The sequence below is a fragment of the Hevea brasiliensis genome, chromosome 2 (assembly GCF_030052815.1).
Source record: "Hevea brasiliensis isolate MT/VB/25A 57/8 chromosome 2, ASM3005281v1, whole genome shotgun sequence".
Lineage (NCBI taxonomy): Eukaryota > Viridiplantae > Streptophyta > Magnoliopsida > Malpighiales > Euphorbiaceae > Hevea > Hevea brasiliensis.
The window spans coordinates 116,009,055-116,030,986 of NC_079494.1; the positions used below are offsets into that span (position 1 = coordinate 116,009,055).

The window sequence follows — 21,932 nt, forward strand, 5'->3', positions numbered from 1 at the left end:
GATGTTCAACTAGGGCAGTAGCTTTGACCCAACATTTGAGCTTCTTACATTCATAAGGTGAGGGAGAGGTCTAAAACAAAGTTAAAGGTCTATTTCTTAGCTTTTCAGAATGGTATGGCTCATTTTGTTTGAAGACTTCTAGTGGGAGTTATACTTAAAACACTTTGCTAGAGTTAATGGTCATTTGAACCATTTTCAGATTTGGTATGCCAACTTAATCAAGTTAATTGACCTAGTTTCCTAAGTTTCTGAGTTTTGGTCAAAATACCATTATTGTAAGCTTATGTCTTAGTGAAAATTTGGCACTGGTTTCAGGGCATTTGGAGTTATATGGACCAAGTTATAGTCATTTTACTATTGCTGGTCAAGTTGCACTTATATTGCAAAGTTTATGTTATTTTTAGTTCAAAGTCAACTCGATCAGTTTTTGTAACCCAACTTGTGCAAGCATTTTGACTTGGTTCTATCATTTCTGGGCTTTGGTGTCCTCATAAGAGTTGTAGCTCTATGTCTAAGCTTTCCATGGTATAAATTTTAGGTCATTTAGACCTGTTTTGAGTGAGTTATGGCTAAAATACTGACTACTATTCATATGGTCAAAATTCTGGGTTTTCATGTTATGCAATTTCGGATTTGGTCATTCTTTTAGGTCACTTCTAGGTAGAATTTGGACAACACTTCTACATGAAAGTTGGTCTATATTGAGTCTAGTTTTACCTCCAATTGGCCTTATACCAATTGGGATCACACAATTAGGGTTATAGCCCCAAATGCATACTGCCCTTATACAATTCTTTAATAGCACAAACATTACACATTTAAATTCTAAATCCTCAAACTCCCATACCTAAATTCTGGATTCATCACATTCCATACTCATTCATCACACTTCAAAGTGGTCAATTTGAGCAGTTTATATAAGTCCTTAATATACAATACACAACCCTTAATCAAATGGTCAAATTAACCATAATACACATATAGAATAACTAACTAATACACATGAATTCTCATACTTGTAGGATGAACAGCTTCATCAAGAAAATATGTTATCAATTTTGATGATACAATCTTATGCCACCGCTCTAGCAATGCCTCTAATTTTATGGTTACTTGTAGATCAATAAGCATCTCTAGCAGCATATTCCTTACAATTACATGCTTGCCCATTGATTCTCACATTATCTGTTGCTGTGGTTTCAGATCAGGAGGATCAATAGTCATAATCACAAACTTAACCACATTTTCAAGCTCAGATGCCATAAACCCATCTTCTAAAGTGACTCTAAGCAAAACAACCAATTTCTCCAAAACAGAAACTTCAACATCACCATGCTGCAGAGTCACGTATAATTGTTGAACAAGGTTAATTCGCCGCAAAATTGTGAGGTTACGATTCCTGTATCGGTGCATGGATAATAAATGCTCAAGAAATCCCAAAAGAGAAATTTGAATTGGAACTGAAGCTGTTACCCACAGCGTCCAATCCAACAAGACATGCTCAACCATATCTATATTTGACAAGACAATGCAATTTGAAGTTTCAACCTGTAAATCAGAATTTTCTAGCTCTGAAATATGACTAAATGAGTCTTTTTGAGAAGAAAAATTGTCCATATCTCCATGAGATCTAGTAGAAGAAATTTTACCATGAAATTTTGACAAGCTAGGATCCTCAAATCCAACTTCCTGTAAAGGTGCAGCAGGTGATGAAGTACTTCAAATATTTTCCAACTTCCTTTGTTCAGAAAATGAAGCCTCACATGCTGTAATTTGAAAAAAGATCTCAAGAGATTTCACGTCAAATAATGACATTCTATAATTAAGAAATAAAGCTAGCAAATGGTATCCTCTGCACATTTGCATGTCTTTGACATTCTTGGATTCTGATGGAGCACATAGGCAAGCAAGGTCAATGCCATGTGAAGCATATTGCCAGTTTTAGCAGCTTCAACAAGCGCTAGGACAACAGGCATCCGACCTACAAGGCAGATTGTATATCCAATCACACACTGCCTGCAAAAGTATATATCCCCATGAAAATGTTCGAATCATGGTATCACTGAAAATTAGCAGAAAATATAGCGAGAGAATTTTATCAATTAGCATTCTCAATAGCTTGGCATGATCTAAAGGTCAAATCAGTTTTTGTTTACTCACCCCTAATAGAAGAAGCAGCAGCTGACATAGGATCAACCGAATTGAGTAAGGAGAATGTCCCAGATGCTCGAATAGCTTCAGTAGAAGTTCCATCAAATGCAAAAATAAGTTTTTTTCCAAAGAGTTGCAATGAAAGGTTGCCTAGCCTCTCCAAATCCCAAATAATCCCACTTCCATCTAATTTAGAATCCCCATGCTTGGCAGAACTTTCAACCTTTTGAGAGTTTGCCAAGGGTAAGTCAGCATCTAACAAACCCAAGATAGCCAGGATATCACCACCACAAGCTTGATTAGGGACAAGACACAGAAGATCCAAGTCTTGGAAGAGCCCTCTATATCCTCGACCAAGAATATACATGAGACATAGACACCCTGGTGTAAGTGCCTCCTTAAAAAGATAGCAAGAACAGAGTTTCCATGTCAAGTCACCAACTCTTGCACAATTAGGTGGGGTACCAATAATCACCTGCAATGGTTTTCCTATAAGAGATTGAGAATATCCTAGCTTCCCTGTATGCCTTAAGTTTCCATTAAGATATACATATGCAACACTAGCTTGAAACAATCTAGCAAGAGCATTTGGTTTGTTATGAACGATAACAAGGTGATGCCACCTGCCTTCCTCTAATTCTAACCCAAGAAAAGATAAGGAACAAGAGATGCTAGTAGCAAGGGTTGGAATACCATACTCCTGGAGATAAAGTTCTGAAAAGAATGTATTTTCATTATTAGCCATACCAACAGAAAATGCCCCAATAATATGGCATTCATTGTGCTGCCCATTAGAGCCATTCTGCCTCTTAGAAGGGCCAACTTTGGATGGTTCTGTCTCCTTTACTTGTGATTTTAAGAAACTTTTGAACTGAAACCAACATATAAATGAATATCCAATAGCTGGAGGCCAAGATCTTTCCCCCAAAGATACCTGAATAGTAGCAGGGCCAATCTTACTCATGTCTATCTCAACAAATAATACCAGAGAAATAATTTCTGAGGTCATATCTTCCATTAGTATTAATCTTTCCATCATGTTAAGATATGTACCATAAATAGCTAGGATATATGTATCTATAGTGATTGTGTAAATATATTTAGGTGCTAGAATTGTAGCTATAATTACGTATTTAATTAGGATTCTATTTCCTATTTAGTTGTCATGTATAGATTATAAATTGACACCATTGGCTTGATAGAATAATCAAGCTCTTCAATCATTCTCAATATTCTTCTTCTGTTCTATTTTCTCACATGGTATCAGAGTCCTCGATGGGTCTGATTTGAAATCTGAAATAAAGTCCTCAAGGGAGGAACTTTTTCTCTTTTTTCTATCACTTTCTGGGAGTCTGTGGTTGTCACAGCCTAGCCTAGTGGATTACCCAGCCTAGGATCGGCCTCTCCACTAACTGCCGATAAAAGACTCTGATACATACCCATTCACGTGCCGTCAGCCCACCGTCACACGCGCCAGTGCGTGAGCCATCTCCAGCGACTGTCTCTCGCCGACACTTCTTCCCGTCTACTTACCGGCCTCAGGCGACCTCAACCATGCTGGTCCCGTCACCTGTTTCTCACTTTTTTATCACTACCTCTTCAAACAGTAGGCTTTTCTTATGTATTTCTGAGCAACATTTCAATGTGCTTTTCTTGCCAACAAGTCTGAGATTGAAGAGTCCTCTAATACAGCCTACAACACAGGTTCTGAGATTCTCACACCCATATCCAACACAGGTTCTGAGATTCTCAAATCCATATTTTCGTCCATTGGTAATTCACCAGCTATTACTACTGTTAAATTAGTAGGAAGTCAAAATTATATGTCTTGGGCTGCATCAGTGGAATATGGTTTATGGGGCAAGGGTATGATGACCACTTGGTTAAAAATGCCATGGATATAACTTAACAAATAGAGCTAATTGGACTAAGATTGATGCTCAATTATGTGGTCTCTTATGGCATTCTCTAGATCCAAAATTAATTGATATTTTTCAGTCTTGCAAAACATGTTGCAAAGTCTGGACTAAGGCGAAAACCTTATATACAAATGATGTGTAGCGTATTTATAAGGTAGTATCAGATATGGTTCATCTGCAGCAAAATCAATAAGATATGTTTAGTTATTTGGGATAGGTAGAATCACTGAAAGATGAATTTAATTCTATCATGCCATGTACTAATAATATTTCTGAGCAACAGCGGGACAGGTTCTTCATAGTTTTGGCATTGATTGTGCTAAGACCTAACCTTAATTCTACTAGAGACCAGATATTAACTAATCCAGTTGTTCCCACTCTAGAGGATGTGTCTGCCAGGCTTCTACGTATCTCACTCAATAAAAATAATTTCTCCAAAATTGAATATTTAGTTTTAGCTACACAAAGTGGAAACCAACCGAGACAGGGTACTTATCAGAGAGGCAAGGGTAACAGGCTCTATTGCACTTATTGTGATAAGAGTAATCACACTCGAGACACTTGTTGGGCCCTTTATGGTCGACCACCATGTCCCATTCAGTCAAATAATGTGGGCCGATCAACTAGTCATATGGTATTCTTCCATTACCTGATGGAAAGGATCAGGTGTTAGATTCTATCTTACTAACTGGAGTTGATTACAAGGAGTATTTGCAATATCAAACAGCCAAATAGCAATCTTCTAGCAGTGCTCATTCTAGTAATTCTTTTACTTGTCTAACACAGTCTTCGCTCACTGGCCCATGGATCCTAGACTCTGGTGCTTCTGATTATATATCTGGTAACAAAAGTCTTTTCTCATCTCTAGTTTCTCCTCCGATTTTGTCTAAAGTTACTTTGGCTAATGGTTCAAAAACTTTAGTTAAGGGCATAGGAGAAGCAAAAATCTTTCCATCTATTCCTTTAACCACAGTTTTGTTCACTCCAGAATGCCCTTATAATTTAATCTCTATTAGTAAATTGACTATCTCAATTATTCTGTCACCTTTACAGTTGACTCTGTTGTTGTGTAGGACCGGAGTACGGGAAAGATGATTGGAGTAAGATGTGAGTTACAAGGGTTGTACCATCTTTCTACTTCAAATTCTCCAGTTGCTCTTGCCTCTACCACTTTCGCTGATCTTCTTCACAATCATCTTAGTCATCCGAGTCTTACCAAATTGCAAAAATTAGTTCCTAGTCTTCCTAGTTTATCTTCTTTTGAATGTGAGTCCTATCAACTTGGAAAATAAAGTGATGTTTCCTTTCCCAAGCGAGTCAATAATAGGGCTAAGTCCATGTTTGAAATTGTCCATTCAAACATTTGGGGTCCAAGTCGTGTCAATACAACTTTGGAATTTCATTATTTTATTACTTTTATTGATGATTATTCTCGTTGCACTTGGTTATTTTTAATGAAGACTCGTTCTGAATTATTCTCTATATTTCAAAAATTCTCTACTGAAATATGTAATCAATTTGGTATTTCTATTAAAATACTTCGCAGTGACAATGCAAAAGAATATTTATATACTCCCTTTACTCATTTCTTATCTTCTCAGGGTATTACTCACCAACTTCATGTGCTTATACCCCTCAACAAAATGGGGTTGCCAAACAAAAGAATTGTCATCTAGTTGAGACTGCACGCACTTTACTCATTCACCATAATGTTTCTCTTTGTTTTTGGGGAGATGCTATTCTTACTGCTTGTTACTTAAGTAACCGAATGCCTTCTTCTATTTTGCAAAATCAGAGTCCTCATTCCATTTTGTTTTCCGACCAAGATGCCCATCAGTTGTCCTCGCGTGTATTTAGTTGTATTTGTTTTGCTCATAATCACACTCCTAGCAAAGACAAACTTCAACCCAAATCAATAAAATGTGTCGTTTTGGGATATTCTAAACTTCAAAAAGGTTACAAATGCTATAATCCACTTACAAATAAATACTTTGTATCAGTTGATGTAACCTTCTTTGAAACATTATTTTTGCTCCAACACAGTATTCAAGGTTTTTATTCCCACCGCCTTACCAGTTCCTACTCTTTCTCCACCACTAATCAGTCCATCACCTCTACACGGTTACTCACGTTATCCTCATCCTCCCACTAAAACCATTGACGCTCGTTTGCTTGATACTGGTACAACACCGGCTCCTGGTGACTCTCGCCCTCCTTCATCTTCACCTATTCTAGTCTCGCCTTCAACAGACGATGTTATTCCTCCCATTGCCATCCGAAAAGATATTCGTTCATCACAAAATGCTCATCCTATTTATAATTTTGTGAGTTATCATTGTTTGTCTCCTTCCTACTATGCTTTTGTCACCACTTTGTCTAATGTATCTATACCTAAGACTATTAGAGAAGCTTTGGAACATCTAGGATGGTGTAATGCAATGGTTAGAGAGATGACTGCTCTTCATAATAATGGCACTTGGGATTTGGTGCCACTACCGAAGGGCAAATCTACTATTGGCTGTCAATGGGTTTATACTGTCAAGGTGGGGCCTGATGGCCAGATTGATAGACTTAAAGCTCGCCTTATTGCAAAGGGCTATACTCTGATCTTTGGCCTCGATTACAGTGATACCTTCTCTCCCGTGGCTAAGATTGTCTCGGTTCTCCTTCTTATTTCCTTAGTTGCCATCCATCACTGGCCACTTCATCAACTGGATATCAAAAATGCCTTTTTACATGGCAAGCTAGCTGAGGAAGTTTATATGGAGTAACCACTAGGGTTTGTTGCTCAGGGGGAATCTGGTTTAGTGTGTCGCCTATGGCATTCTTTATATGGCTTGAAACAATCTCTGACAGCATAGTTTGGACGGTTCAATACTATAGTCCAACAATTTAGAATGTCTCGGAGTAAAGCGGACCATTCAGTATTTTTCCACCATAATGGACATGATAAGTGCATTTATCTCATTGTTTATGTTGATGACATTGTTATTACAAGAAATGACCATGTTGGGATCTCAAAACTCAAACAACACTTATCTAGTCATTTTCAGACTAAGGATCTTGGGAAGCTAAAGTATTTCTTGGGGATTGAAGTGGCACAATCTAAGACAGGTATCGCCATTTCTCAAAGGAAATATGCTTTGGATATACTGACAGAGATGGGCATGTTAGACTGTAGACACGCAGATACTCCTATGGATCCAAATGTCAAACTTGTTCCTGGACAGGAATAGCCATTGAAGGATCCTGGTAGATACCGGAGATTGGTTGGAAAACTCAATTATCTTACAATCACACGCCCAGACATCTCATTTGCTGTAAGTGTGGTCAGTCAGTTCCTTCAAGCACCAAATAGTAGTCATTGGGATGCAGTTATTCGGATACTCATATATATTAAAGCAGCTCCAGGACAATGCCTATTATATGTAGATAGGGGTCATTCACAGATTATTGGTTACTCAGATGCAGATTAGGCAGGTTCTCCTTCAGACAGACGGTCTATTTCAAGATATTGCATTATGATTGGAGGCAATTTGATTTCTTGGAAAAGTAAGAAGCAAGATGTGGTTACTAGGTCAAGTGCAGAAGCAGAATATTGAGTTATGGCTTTAGCAACTTGTGAACTTATATGGTTGAAACAACTTCTCTAAGAGTTGAAGTATGAGAAACTTAAACAAATGTAGCTAATCTATGACAATCAAGCTGCACTTCACATTGCCTCTAATCCAGTATTTCATGAGAGAACGAAACATATAGAGGTGGATTGTCATTTTATCAGACAAAAGATTGAATCTAGGTGTATTGCCACTAGCTTTGTTAGCTCAAATGACCAATTAGCAGATATCTTGACAAAATCTCTCAGAGGCTCTCGGATTGAATATATTTGTAACAAGCTTGGAGCATATGATTTGTACTCTCCAACTTGAGGGGGAGTGTTAAGATATGTACCATAAATAGCTAGGATATGTGTATCTGTAGTGATTGTGTGAATATATTTAGGTACTAGAATCGTGGCTATAATTACGTATTTAATTAGAATTGTATTTCCTACTTAGTTGTCCTATATAAATTATAAATTGACACCATTACTTGAGGGAATAATTAAGCTCTTCAATCATTCTCAATATTCTTCTTCTGTTCTATTTTCTCACACATCATATTAACAATATTATGGCCTGAATTCAACAGACTCATTTGCAGAATGTATCTAATAAGTAGTCGTAGTTTTGAAGCAAAAAACCTATCGCCAAAACTATAAACCTTAGTTTCTAATGCAATAGATGTCAACAAATAAATCAATCAAGCAACACAGCAGTCTTTAGAAAATATTAGTTATCCTACCTATATGCCCCAAGAACTTCCACAATTTTCAGAACATATGAAAGTAATGAGATGAGCCCAAAAGGAAGGGGTGAATTGTCTCCAATAAAAGCTCCACACAACCTTAACACTAAAAAAATTAACAAAAAATGGGTAATTAAATTGGTTAATAAAGTGGAAAGGATATGGAAGGGGGAAAAACTCCATTTAACACCTGCAAAGGTGAGATTTTCCTAATTGAAGGGGCCAGCACGAGCAAGCCCATCAATAAGGTTCAGCAATTCTAACTGCACCTTGGGAGTAAAGAGCAATAGTGAATGGATTAAAACTCCAACAACACCAGCATTGTACACTCATTCCTTAACAGGATTAAACAAACCTGAAGGGGTCATCATAAGAGAACTAGATGACTCAGATTTTATCGTATCAGTTGGTGAGGAAGTGGAACTGTCATATGCCAAGAATGGTGGAAGCACAATTTCAAGAGCTAGTTCCAACAGCAACTATATGACTTGCTTTTCACATTCCACAGAAGGCAAGCCAAACTCAGCTAAAAGACCATAAAAAGTTTAGGATGATATGATAGAATGCAATTTGGTCCAATTAATAGCATTGTCACAGACTCCAACCGTCATGAGGTGCAATAAATATGTAAAAACTTTGATATGAACTGCTAAATAAGAGTCATCAGATAATCCATTGCCTTGGAAACTGTAAAGTGGGGTCAAAAGAAGAGAAAAGCCAGTAGCTTCACTAAAAACCCTCTGAGCTGAACTGTGGCTCCTAATATGCAGCACAAAGCACCCATTGTGTCACATTTTGCATCATTTTCAAGCCTATATTGATGTCTTGCACTACTTGTAACCATTCCACTTTTGAGAACTTTAGCAACTGCACCTAAGTCTTCAAAATGAGCCTGGTAAAACAAAAATCAAATGTTTATTTTGGCAATGCTGCATGACAACATTGAGCAACACTAGATATATGCATGTGCTTAGTTTTGCATAAAAGTAAGTACAATTATCATGATTATTTTCAGAGAGGTCTAGAATTGTTAATGTTGAACCACCAATTTTAGAATAGAAAGGATATGACAACCCTTGAAAGCAATATCCATCCAAAGCCAATTCTAAGAAAATTAAAAATACTAAAACGTTCACAAACCTGTGTAACATCTTCAGTGATTAAATATGACAATATCCAGATGACCCCAGGATGATGAATGTTAGACACCAAATAAGGAAGGACAATCGTCACACCATTAGCTGAACGAATGATGCTTGCTTGGCTTCAGCTTTCTTCACTAATAAAGAGACCATGCAATCCCATGCAACAAATATTGTATCCTCAATTTCAAAGATCAGAAACTTTCCTGAACCAGATTCCATTAGCCTGGGTGAAGAAAGAATAACATCTTTACTGTCTAAGTGATTCTTGAAACTGCTTGAGCCTGATTTTCTTTCTGACAGGTCAAAATTATCACTTGCTTGACCTGGATCCAAAAGAAATTTGTGCTGCTTCAAATCATCTAACAGAACTTCCAGCAACCCTACTTTTCGTTGGACTTTCTCATATTTTTTATCAAAGGATGAAAGTTTTACAAAGAAAGAGAGTATTTTGTGCTTCAATTCTGATGTTATTGGTTGCTGCAATAAGCAATAAAGTGAAAGTAATTCTTGCTTAGGAATTTATTCATGACAGTCACAATATATTCAAGAATTCTCAAGATTCTCTGTTGCAAAAAGGTTGGGAAACAAGCCATATTTAGAATAAGGAGTGGAACTGTTTGTAATTGCTGAAACAATTTATAGTTTTCAAGATGACTTGAGAATATCTTAAATATTCTGTTTAATACTTTTGCCTGCAGGTCTCTCCTGTCTGCCTTGAGAAAAATGTCCTGCAACATCTAGACTGCTTCAAGGTCTTTCACTTTGCTATTATCCTTCTCCCAATTTTCATCAGCAAGCCAATCAAGAGATGGTGTATGACTTCTACTATGGCCACTAGCCTTGGTGTGAGAAGCTCTTGAACCTTTGCCCCCAGATGATCCTACACATTCAGCTGGACCAATTTGAGCTAGATTAACAAGAACATCAAGCAACCTAGATAATGCAGGTGATAAATGTTGCTGCGAGGGGTTTACTTTTCTAGTCATATCCCTTCTCTCTAATTCATTCAGGGTATAAGAACTGTAGAAAGAGATGATTCTCCTTAATTTTAATTAATCTCTATATGAGTATATATATACAATTGATTCCTATAATTGTGTTCTACTAATTAGGAAGAAATCCTAAATAAGAAATCCTAAATAGGAATACAGAATATAGAATATACAGAGAAATAATATAGTGATTGACTTTCCATAACACTCCCCCTCAAGTTGGAGCATAGATGTTAATCATGTTCAACTTGTTACAAATGTAGTCAATCCTAGCTCCATTCAGAGCTTTTGTGAAAATATCTCTTAACTGCTTTCCAGTTTTGATGTGTCCTATTGAGATGATTTGTTGTTCAATCTTTTCATGAACAAAGTGACAATCAATCTCAATATATTTGGTCCGCTCATGAAACACTGGATTAGAAGCAATATGGAGAGCAGCTTGATTATCACACCATAATTTCGCAGGTAGGGAGGTCTTAAAACCTGTCTCATTTAGTAATTGAAGTATCCACATTGCCTCACATACTAATTGTGCCATGGCTCTATATCGGATTCAACACTAGATCGAGAAACTACACTCTACTTTTTGCTTATCCAAGACACAAAATTTCCTCCAACAAAAATGCAATATCCAGTAGTTGACCTCCTGTCAACCTTAGATCCAGCCCAGTCGACATCTGAAAAACATTCAACATTCAAATGTCCATGATTACCATATAACAAATCTCTTCCTGGAGCGCCCTTCAGATAACACAAGATTTATCCCAAGGCTTCCCAATGAGCAACAGTTGGGGAAGACAAAAACTGACTTACTACACTAACGGCATAAGAAATGTCAGGATGAGTGACTGTAAGGTAGTTCAATTTTCCTACCAATCTCCTGTATCTCTCTGGATCTTCAAACAACTCACTATCCCCTCCTAACAGTTGTAAATTTAGAGTCATCGGTGCACTACAAGGCTTAGCATCTAATTTTCCTGTCTCTATCAATAGATCGAGGACATATTTTCTTTGAGATAAGAAAATACCCTTCTTACTTCTCATAACTTCAATACCCATGAAATACTTTAAAAATTCCAAGTCTTTGGTCTGAAACTGGGTTTGGAGGAAGGTTTTAAGAGATGAAATACCTGCAGAGTCACTCCCAGTGATGATAATGTCATCTACATAGACTACCAGAAGAATTAGATCAGCCTCAGATTACCTATAAAATACTGAGTGATCACACTTACTCTTTTGCATACCAAATTCCTATACTGCTTCACTGAATCTTCCAAACCAGGTCCTAGGACTTTGCTTCAAGCCATAAATAGACTTCCGAAGCCTACAAACTTTACCCAACTCCCCCTGAGTAACAAACCCAGGTGGTTGCTCTATATACACCTCCTCCTGAAGATCACCATGAAGGAAAGCATTCTTGATATCCAATTGGTGCAGTGGCCAATCATATGTAGCTGCTAAAGAGATAAACAAGCGAACAGATGTAAGTTTCGCTATAGGAGAAAAGGTATCAGAGTAATCAATCCCATATGTCTGAGCATATCCTTTTGCTACAAGGCATGCTTTTAACCTAGCCACAGAACCATCAGGATTTACCTTTACTATAAATACCCATTTGCAACTAGTAGCTTTCTTACCAGTAGGCAAAGGCAACAGTTCCCATGTACCATTAGCATCTAAAGTCTCTATTTCCTCTTTCATAGCAGCACACCAGCCAGGATGAGACAGTGTCTCACCAACAGTATTAGGGATAGGAACAAAGTCTAAAGAAGTGACAAAACACTGAGAACAAGAAGACAATTGATTATAAGAAACAAAAGAAGAGATAGGGTAAGTATATGAACGTTTACCTTTACGAAGAGCAATGGGTAAGTCTAGATCAGAATCATGATCAGTATAAGGTACAGGATCTCCCAACGAAGTAGTTGGTGGAGGATCTGAGTCAAGAATCTCCAATCTCCTGGAATAAACATGAACAACGGGAGGACAAGTAGGTCTAGAGACAGAAGGAACAGGCTGTGGGAAAGGACTAAACATTGATTGGACAGTATATATTAAGAGATCATCCTCCTCCCCCTGACTCTCATACACAGATGATTGAAGAAAAAATAGAATGAACTCAAAAAATGTGACATCTACAGAAACAAGATAATGATTAAGAGTATAAGAGAAACAGCGATACCCTTTTTGGAGTCGGGAGTACCCAAGGAAGACACATTTGAGAGACTTTGGATCCAATTTAGTAACCTGTAGACGAACATCATGCACAAAATAAGTACAACTAAAAATACAGGGTTTAACAGGAAACAAAGATTTTGTAAGAAACAAAGCAGTATAAGGAATATCCCTATTAAGGATAGAAGACGGCATACGATTGATCAAAAAATATGTCGTAAAAACTGCATCTACTCAAAAGTGTTTAGGAACTTTCATCTGAAAAAGAAGAGCAAGAGTTACCTAAAAAAGATACTGATTTTTTCTTTCAACTACGCTATTTTGGGATGGGGTATCCACACAGGAAGACTGATGAAGAATGCCATTTTATGTCATATAAGACTAAAATTGTGCTCAAAAGTATTATTTGGCATTGTCACTTCTTAATATGCGCACAAAAATATTAAATTGAGTTTTGATTTTATTACAAAAGGCACAAAAGATAGAAAACAACTCAGAACGATTCTTCATTAAATATAACCAGGTAACACGAGAGTAATCATTAACAAAAGTAACAAAATAACGAAATCTAGTTTTAGAAGTAACAGAACAAGGACCCCAAACATCAGAATAAACTTAACTCAAAAGGGGATGAAGCATGTTTATTGACTCTAGACACAGAAGGCAAACGATGATGTTTTGCAAACTGACACGACTCACATTCTAGTACTGATAAAGACTGAAACTGAGGACATAGCTTCTTCATGGTAGACAAAGAAGGATGGCCCAATCTACAATGAGCTTCAAGAGGTATTAAGGTACTGGAGCAAACAAGCGACTGCGGTACATGATTTTCCAGAATGTAGAGACCACCTAACTCACATCCTTTATCAATAATCTGCTTCGTTGTAAGATCCTGAATCAAACATTGGTAAGAAAAAAAGGAAATAGAATAATTTAAGGTACGAATAAGTTTACTAACAGAAAGTAGATTAAAAAAGAATTTTGGTAGACACAAAACAGATGACAAAGAAATTGACAAAGTTGGGTTCGTAGTTCCAGAACCCATGACACAAGAAGTAGAACCATCAGCTAAAGTAACAGTAGAGGAAGTGAGATTAGACTGAAAATCATATAAAAGACTAGAATTACCTGTCATGTGATCTATCACACCAGAATCAATAACCCATTTGGATGAGAAAGACACAAGGCATGTAGTGGATTTACCTGACTCAGTTATCGCAGCAACAGGTGAACTAATAGGCTTTAGAGATGCCTGATACTGGGAAAACTGTGTAAAATCCTCTGCAGATACCAAAACAGTTTTCTCAGAGGAAGATACTGTAGAATCCTCTGCTGCCATATTTGTCATCTGTGATTGCTGATTTTTCCTCTGAAGTTGTGGACAATTATATTTTGTATGGCCAGGCTCATGGCAATAATAACAAATGACTCCTCTTGAGTCCTGATTAGAACTAGCCTATCCATTACGCTGATTACTTCTGTTGCCTGTGATTCCTCCTCTACTTCCTCTTCTATTATCCTGTTGTCCATTTGGATTATGGCTAATAAGAGCACTATTGGCAGGCTATGAAGATTGGACACTCCCTGTGCGAAGGACCCGTGTGAACGTTTCATGCAAAGAGGAAATCTCAGAACTGAAGGAAATCTCAGAACTGAAGAGAATCTGAGATTTAGCAGTCTCATACTCTAAAGGAAGGCTTGCAAGAAAACTCATAACAGCCAGTTGCTCCCGTTGGGCCTGCTGAACTTTCACATCAGGACTAAAAGGCAACAATACATTAAGTTTCTCATATACCCATTTAAAATCCATAAAATAAGCCGTGAGAGACTTATCCTCTTTCTCAGCAAGGTAGAATGCCTTACAAATATCATAAATACAGGAGATATTCCCTTTACCAGAATACAGAAAATCTAAGTAATCTATCAATTCCTTAATAAATTTACAGTAATTAATTAAACTAATTACCTCACTGTGAATAAAGTTTCAAAGCTACAAAAACAACCGAGCATCCTCCCTTAACCAAGTTTGTCGTGTATCATCAGTAGGTGGATCTTTAGTAAAGTGATCATCCTTATCAATGCTATGCAAATAGACAATCTTACTCCACTCCAGGTAATTCGAACAATTAAGATTGTGTTCCGTGATCTTAGTCATCATCGGAATCACATCAGAAATAACATTCTTATTGTCTGCCATTTGTTGAGACAAAGAAAACTAATCGAAACGCTAATCCAAAGTGCTTACAGCAGCAAAATAACCCAAAATCACAAATCAAGTAAATACTGAAATAGGATCTGAGAGCCAAATCTCAGAAGTCCTTTAATGGTGTATTAGATCAGGCGACAGCACACAGTGGTGGAATGAGGGGGTTGAGGCTACGCCGGTGATGTTGATCGGAGTCGAAACGGCCAGTCAGCGGCCAAGGTCTCTCCTGAGCTGGGTGATGAGAACAAATAGTCACCCTAGATAGATGACCTGCTCTGATACCATGTAGAAAGAGATGATTCTCCTTAATTTCAATTAATCTATATATAGGTATATATATACAATTGATTCCTATAATTGTGTTCTACTAATTAGGAATAAATCCTAAATAGAAATACAGAATATAGAAAATATAGAGAAATAATATAGTGATTGACTTTCCATAACAAGAACCATCTAAAGTGTATTCTTGGTCAACAGAACTTTTTGAATAAGTAGACGGAGCACCATAATTTTGTGGCATGGAAGACAGAACCAATGCAAACTAAACAAGAAACTGACAACCACGGGCATTATGTATATCTTCCCTGAGCCTGACGCCACCAGCCTCTACAATTCAAAATGCATAAATCAGCACTAAACATGTATAGTAATTTTAAAGCTCAACGAATAATTCAAATTTCGCAACAATAACATAAGCATTTTTTCTATTTCAGGAATCAAGACAACAATAGTCATGATATTGGCAGAATTCTCATTGATTGCTCTCATAAATTCAAAAGGCAATGTTGATGGACCAGTTACCAGGTCTATATGACAATTCCACACATTCAAGCAACAGATCCACGATGCCCATGGTGTAGGCAGAATCACCAGAGTCTGGATTAAAATCTTTTAACTGCCATTAAGAGAACTTTTATCTGCGAAACATAAATATATCATTTGCTGAGAAAGGTGTTAAAAGATTAAATAGGGCTACAAAATATACTAGCAATTATAATCAGAAACAGCAAAATGTATTTGAGATTGTTGAAAGAAATTTTTTAATACAAGCTGTAATAGGAAAGAGACTGTCTGAATTCTGTGAAGTGAATACCACAGGTACCCACTTCAAATAAAAGTAGAGCACTAGTTAGAGAAGCATGTTTTACAAAACAAAAATTCAAAAACCAACCATAAAATACAATAGCCTATGCTACAGAGACCCACTTCTAGGTGTTTCCACGGTAGTTTGTTACTGAAATTGCAAGGCAAACCATAGTACCCAAAATCTAACAGGTTCAAGATAGCCTACTTCTGCCAGGATGCATTACTTGCTGGAAACCTTAAACAAATCAATAGATCTGAAGTTTTTAAAAATTAGAAATTAGGTCTTTCTCTTTCCTTTTCATTATTCTAGTAGAAATTGCAAAACCCACACCCCGAGTGGTTTCAATCAATTACACATTATCACCCTATGATTCTCATTCAGCAATTAAATTTTCCCATGGCTTCAGCAGTTATAACTTTGTGTTTTCCCTTTAAGGTTCATTTGCACCTGAATTCCTAAAATAAATATCACGTTTGAGTTTTTTGTCACTAAAATCGTTCGAATTTACTTTGAATGATTACTTCAAGCCAAATCAAAGCAAATTCAACAAGAAGTATCAATCACTGTTGCAAGCAAATTTTGACAATGACAACTCAATGCTGGTACCTGTACATAGACTTGATGCACAAATGGCCTACAAATAAGTTAAAAGTTATTGCAAAACATGATACCAGACCAAACCAAAATGCAGTTAAGTGGTCAAAGTTAAACTAGGGAGTTACGTGGTCAAAGAATATTACAGGACGACAATGAGAAACAGTTCCAACTAGGGATTTTTTAGTATTTCAGCCCCTTTAATTTTTCAATCAGTGCAAGATGATCAATAGAGCATAATTATGTTGGATACAAATTGACAATATGGAAAAATTCTATAGCATAGGCAAATATAGACACAGATGAGTGGGGTCAATTTGACCCCATTCGATTTAAAAAAAAAAAATTATCATAATATGGGCAGGAAGAGGACAAAAGCACTTTAAAGATATTATTTTACCAAATGATTTTATTTTTCTACTTAGTTATTGCTACATATCAAAAATTTATAAAGTAAATTATATAGATGGCGGCTAAATTTAGGGATATATAATAATAAAATATTTAAATTTTAATTTATAATATATAATTTTTTATTTTTAATTTAAATAACATAAATTTTATGTGATCTTTAATAGTCAATTTTTATATTATTTATGCTGATATGACATTTATTAAATTAAAAAAAAATTATATTTTCATAGATCAACAGTTTAAAGTAAATAAGTTATAGATTACTGAAGTGTTAATTTATGTAATTTGAATCGTTGAGACCGCGGATAGAGAGAGTACTAGGGAGAGAGAAATTATAGAGAAATTAATTATAAAATATTATTTTTAATTAAATAAAAATTTTTTCTTGATAAGTATTAAATTAATAGAGAAAAAATATAATTTTTTAATATTACAAGTGTCACATCAGAAACAAAACTTAAATACCGGCTATTGAAAGTCACAAGAGGCTTTTATATTATTTAAATTAAAGATCAAGAAGGATTTTGTATTACAAATTAAAATTTAGATACCTTATTGCAACATATCCCTAAACTGAGGTAATTTCTATGTAATTTATCCAAAATTTATATGCATTTTCTGCAATGAAGTTCGTAAAGCAACTAATATAGGAACGGAGATGGGCAAACAATAGTTTACCTCATGCTTTTCACATATTTTTCATATATATAAAATGTCAATACTAGATGGTGTTTGTGTATATATATGTGACTGTGATTCCATTGTTATTGACCAAAAGAAGACTAAGTATCTGGAAAAACAACCAAAAAAGCAACAAAAACAGTTTCAACCATCGGACCATTAAGAATATCTGATATACCTAATGAGGCCGTAAATTTCAGTTATGTACATGCAGATCCATTATTTTACTGCATAAATATCAAAACTCTAGGGCATCCACCTGCATTGCATGCCTATGAAGTTGTATGCTGCGCAGAGGAACAAGACCCTCTTTATAACGGGAGAAGATTGTTAAAGAGCCAATAGCAACCGCCTGAAACAGCAACTGAAGTGAATCATCCTCAACCAAACATTGTGCAGCCGAAGGATGGCTTGCCAATGCTTTCATAACATGCACTATGCTTGCTTCCACCTGCATGAATAGAGATATATATTAGACAAGAAAAAAGAATTCTTCTGATGTTCGTATTTACAACAGCTCAATCACTAATATGCAGTCCACCTGCATGAATAGAGATATATATTAGACAAGAAAAAAGAATTCTTCTGATGTTCGTATTTACAACAGCTCAATCACTAATATGCAGTCCACCTGCATGAATAGAGATATATATTAGACAAGAAAAAAGAATTCTTCTGATGTTCGTATTTACAACAGCTCAATCACTAATATGCAGAATGAGACAACAGGCATGTATGCATTAAGTGTCTATCAATAAATTTTAACACAATAAATTTTAACATAACTTCAACCAAGCCATATACCAGCTGGTTAGTTGGAACCATTTTAAGTTTGTCATCAATGAAAGTACTGTTCCCATGTTAGGGAAGGATATTGAAAAATTAAATTACCTTCAAGTAACCATACTGAAAATTAAACATTTTTTATCCAAATTAATGTACATTTTCAATCCAGTTATCTCCAGCAAAGAAACATAACATGGGTAACAAATCAAAACCATGCACAACTGATTAGGTTAGACCTAAGTGTGTCCGTTCCAGTAAAATAATCCATTTACAGCCTCTTCTTTGGGTTAGACCTAAGTGCAGGAATTTCAACTAAAATAATCCATCTATACCCACTCCCTCCATCTCAGGAAAAAACTATAGCTAAGTAATTATGAATTTACTCACTACCTAGTGCAAAGCAGTTACACAAATCTTGGAGCATGATTCCACACACCCAAGTAGCCTAAATGCACATCAAGCACCAAGATCATATCCATCCACTTAATCAGCATTGCTCTGCAGGATCTTCATATCTCATTTCAACACCAAAATATATGCCTTTTGACATCTTACTTAGGATTGGACTCACCTTCACTTGAAAGATAAAAGAATAATTCATCTTTGGGGTTCAAATTGTGGGAGCAAAAAAGTGTCAAGATAATTCATGGAAAGCGAGTATATTTGTGTCTCATATGCTACAGAAATCCTAGATATTTTTAAAAATAGTATAAATCATGAATTGAGTTAGCAAAGCAATGACAATGTGCTCTAGCAACCAGACAAGGGGAAAAAGTTTTGCATGTTTACATGTATTCTGGTGCTCTCTCTCTCTCACACACACACACACACGCACACACGCACACACACAAGCATGTTAATAACAGCTACTAGAGAGGCAAGAAAATATATAAAAAAAAAACTACCTCAAGCCGGCGAGCATGCCCAACATCACCATGATCTTTTTCAAGTAGCAGTGGCACTTCATAGTTAGTAGCCTTTTGCCTTTGTTTGACTTCAGGACTCAGAGGGACATTCAAAATATGAATGAGATAGCATAATATCCCGGAGTCGAGGAAAGACTGTTTATCAATAGGCCACAAGACAAAGCTTAATTTTAAAGCTTTTATAGCAGAAATAAGCTCAACATAGGAATCACATCTGAACATGTATCTCCTGACTCTACCTAAACTATCATAATCAATATCCTCATATATTGCACACGATATTAACTTCACTTGCAACACTGCATCAAGTCACCCGACACCATGATTGCATGTAAGAAATAACTCAAAGATTGTATTAGATAAAGATAGGACAGAAATGAAGCAAACGGCTCTCACACATCCTATTTTTTCCAAGCCAGTTAAGGTAAGAGAAATATACCCCAGATACAAGGACTTCCATGGCAGTTGACAAATTTGAACCAGGACTGATGCCATCCTGGAGAAAAGCATGCAGAATACAGCAGTGAACAACAAATCACCTGGGCAAAGCAAGATGAGAAAGAACAGCATTTAGAATACAATAAGAGGCAAACCTTTGTGACTTCCGAAAAAAATCTTAATACATTCTCTACATCCAGTGATCTTGTTTTGCTGCTGATCTTTAACTTCTCAACATCTGTGACGAAGGCTCCTCCCACAACAAATGAGAAAATGTGTGTTTCAACTAACCTGTGATTCATCAAAAAAAGTTCATAATGTTTCAACATGCTGAAAACTACATAAAGTACCAAAGAAGAAATCTTATACAAAAAGTGAAAAACCAATAACGAGTTCCTCTGCTGACTTGCATTATTGAAAATAAAAGCTAGATACTGTACAGAGCAGAAAACTGGTTATCTCAAACAACTATTAAATGATATGTTCAGATGAAACAGCTTGAGGAAGAGATATGGCAGATCTGACTAATTTTGGTCCATCAATCATTCTTTCCACACATATATTGCATAGCAAAAACAATAGAAAAATAACCCTATTTGGTAAATAAAAAGTCGAAAAGGCCTACCCACAAAAAAGGAGTACTATGGACAGAAAAATGTCTGCTGTATAACACAATGGATGCACCACAAGAAAGACAATAAAAGAATCCATAAGATCTATCAAAGCCTGTGCATCCATGGTTTAACAATCAGTAGAGTGCAAGTGGGGGAAAAAAAGGGGGGAGGGAGGCAACAACAATAGTAATAACCAGTTCAAGGAGGAACAATTTACATACATGGTAACCAATTTGGCTACATTAGCATAATGCTTCACTAATCTACAAAAAGAATATACAGTCAAATTCAAGGCCGCTTCTTTCTTCTGCATAAAGAATGAAATACCATTAGCACCTACAATTTTTTTTTAAGAAAAATGGCAAGTTTTACCTTACAATTAAAATAGTAATGGAAAAAGGTACAAAAGAAAACCAAGAAAAATTTTATATATAGAAATAGGTACCTTTTCAGAACTGGATGAACGGAACTCCTCCCAAAATCTCTGGAAATCCAATTCCAATTCATGTCTATCCCTGTTTAAAAAAATGTGTAAAATTACTGTACAAACTTTTGTGAAACTATCCAAGTATTCTGTCAATTTAAGGTAAACTAAGGTATTGTAATGATAGAAATAAATGAAGGGCTACCATTAGTTGGACTCAGGGATGAATATCAAATCAAGATATGTGTCCATAAGTTGGACTCAGTTATTCTGTGAAACTTTCAGATAATTTTTGAACTGCTTTAAAAGTGTCAAGCATCAAAGCAAGTCAAGCATCAAAACAACATAATTTTACAAGTTCACGATTCTTCGAATTTTACGATTTTAAATATTTAAAAATTTACAATTTAAAATATTTCCTTTTAATTTATGAAAATCATTGTCATCTGTTTATTTAAACATCATTTCTAGATTTTTTAAGTCTTTAAATATAGCAATAACTATTATATTTGCTACTACAGTTATCATGTATATATCGCAATTTTTTATATTATTTTTTGAAAAACTTTTGTTACATTTCAATTATCATAAATATGATCTAATTTCTATATATTATACATCAAAATTTTCTATTATTTGTATTTACATATTTTCAAAGTTGAAAACTTAGGATTATACTTTAAAATATAAAATTTATACATATGTGTGTATTTATAATCGTAATTATTCTCATATATTCATATTGATAACTTGGTAAAGAAAATATTTCATTTGAAATTAAAATAATTTGAATATAAAATTTAACAATATATTAGATAGCTTTTTATAACTTCTTATGCTTAAATTGTTAGTAGTATGCCCTAGAGCATATCATTTAGTTTGTATCTTGTACACGTTTTATTAATAAAAATGCATTTTCACTTTTCCGTTTACATAATATATTTATGTGTAATAGAAAATGTCCATTGATATTTTGATAGAAATTCTATTCTTAAGTTGTTAAGAATATGAGTGACAGTATTTCTAG

General features: G+C 35.6%; 1 protein-coding gene across 1 annotated transcript; it reads right to left on the bottom strand.

The window, feature by feature from the left end:
- Positions 1-15,374: 15,374 nt before the first annotated feature.
- Positions 15,375-21,057, bottom strand: LOC131169006 (protein SPIRRIG-like). Its single transcript, XM_058140474.1, has 7 exons — positions 20,927-21,057; positions 20,703-20,788; positions 20,023-20,158; positions 19,869-19,925; positions 17,977-18,168; positions 15,743-15,858; positions 15,375-15,547 (listed from the first exon to the last, which is right to left on the bottom strand). Coding segments are annotated over exons 2-6 (423 nt in total). The 5' UTR covers positions 20,705-20,788; positions 20,927-21,057; the 3' UTR covers positions 15,375-15,547; positions 15,743-15,822.
- Positions 21,058-21,932: the final 875 nt, after the last annotated feature.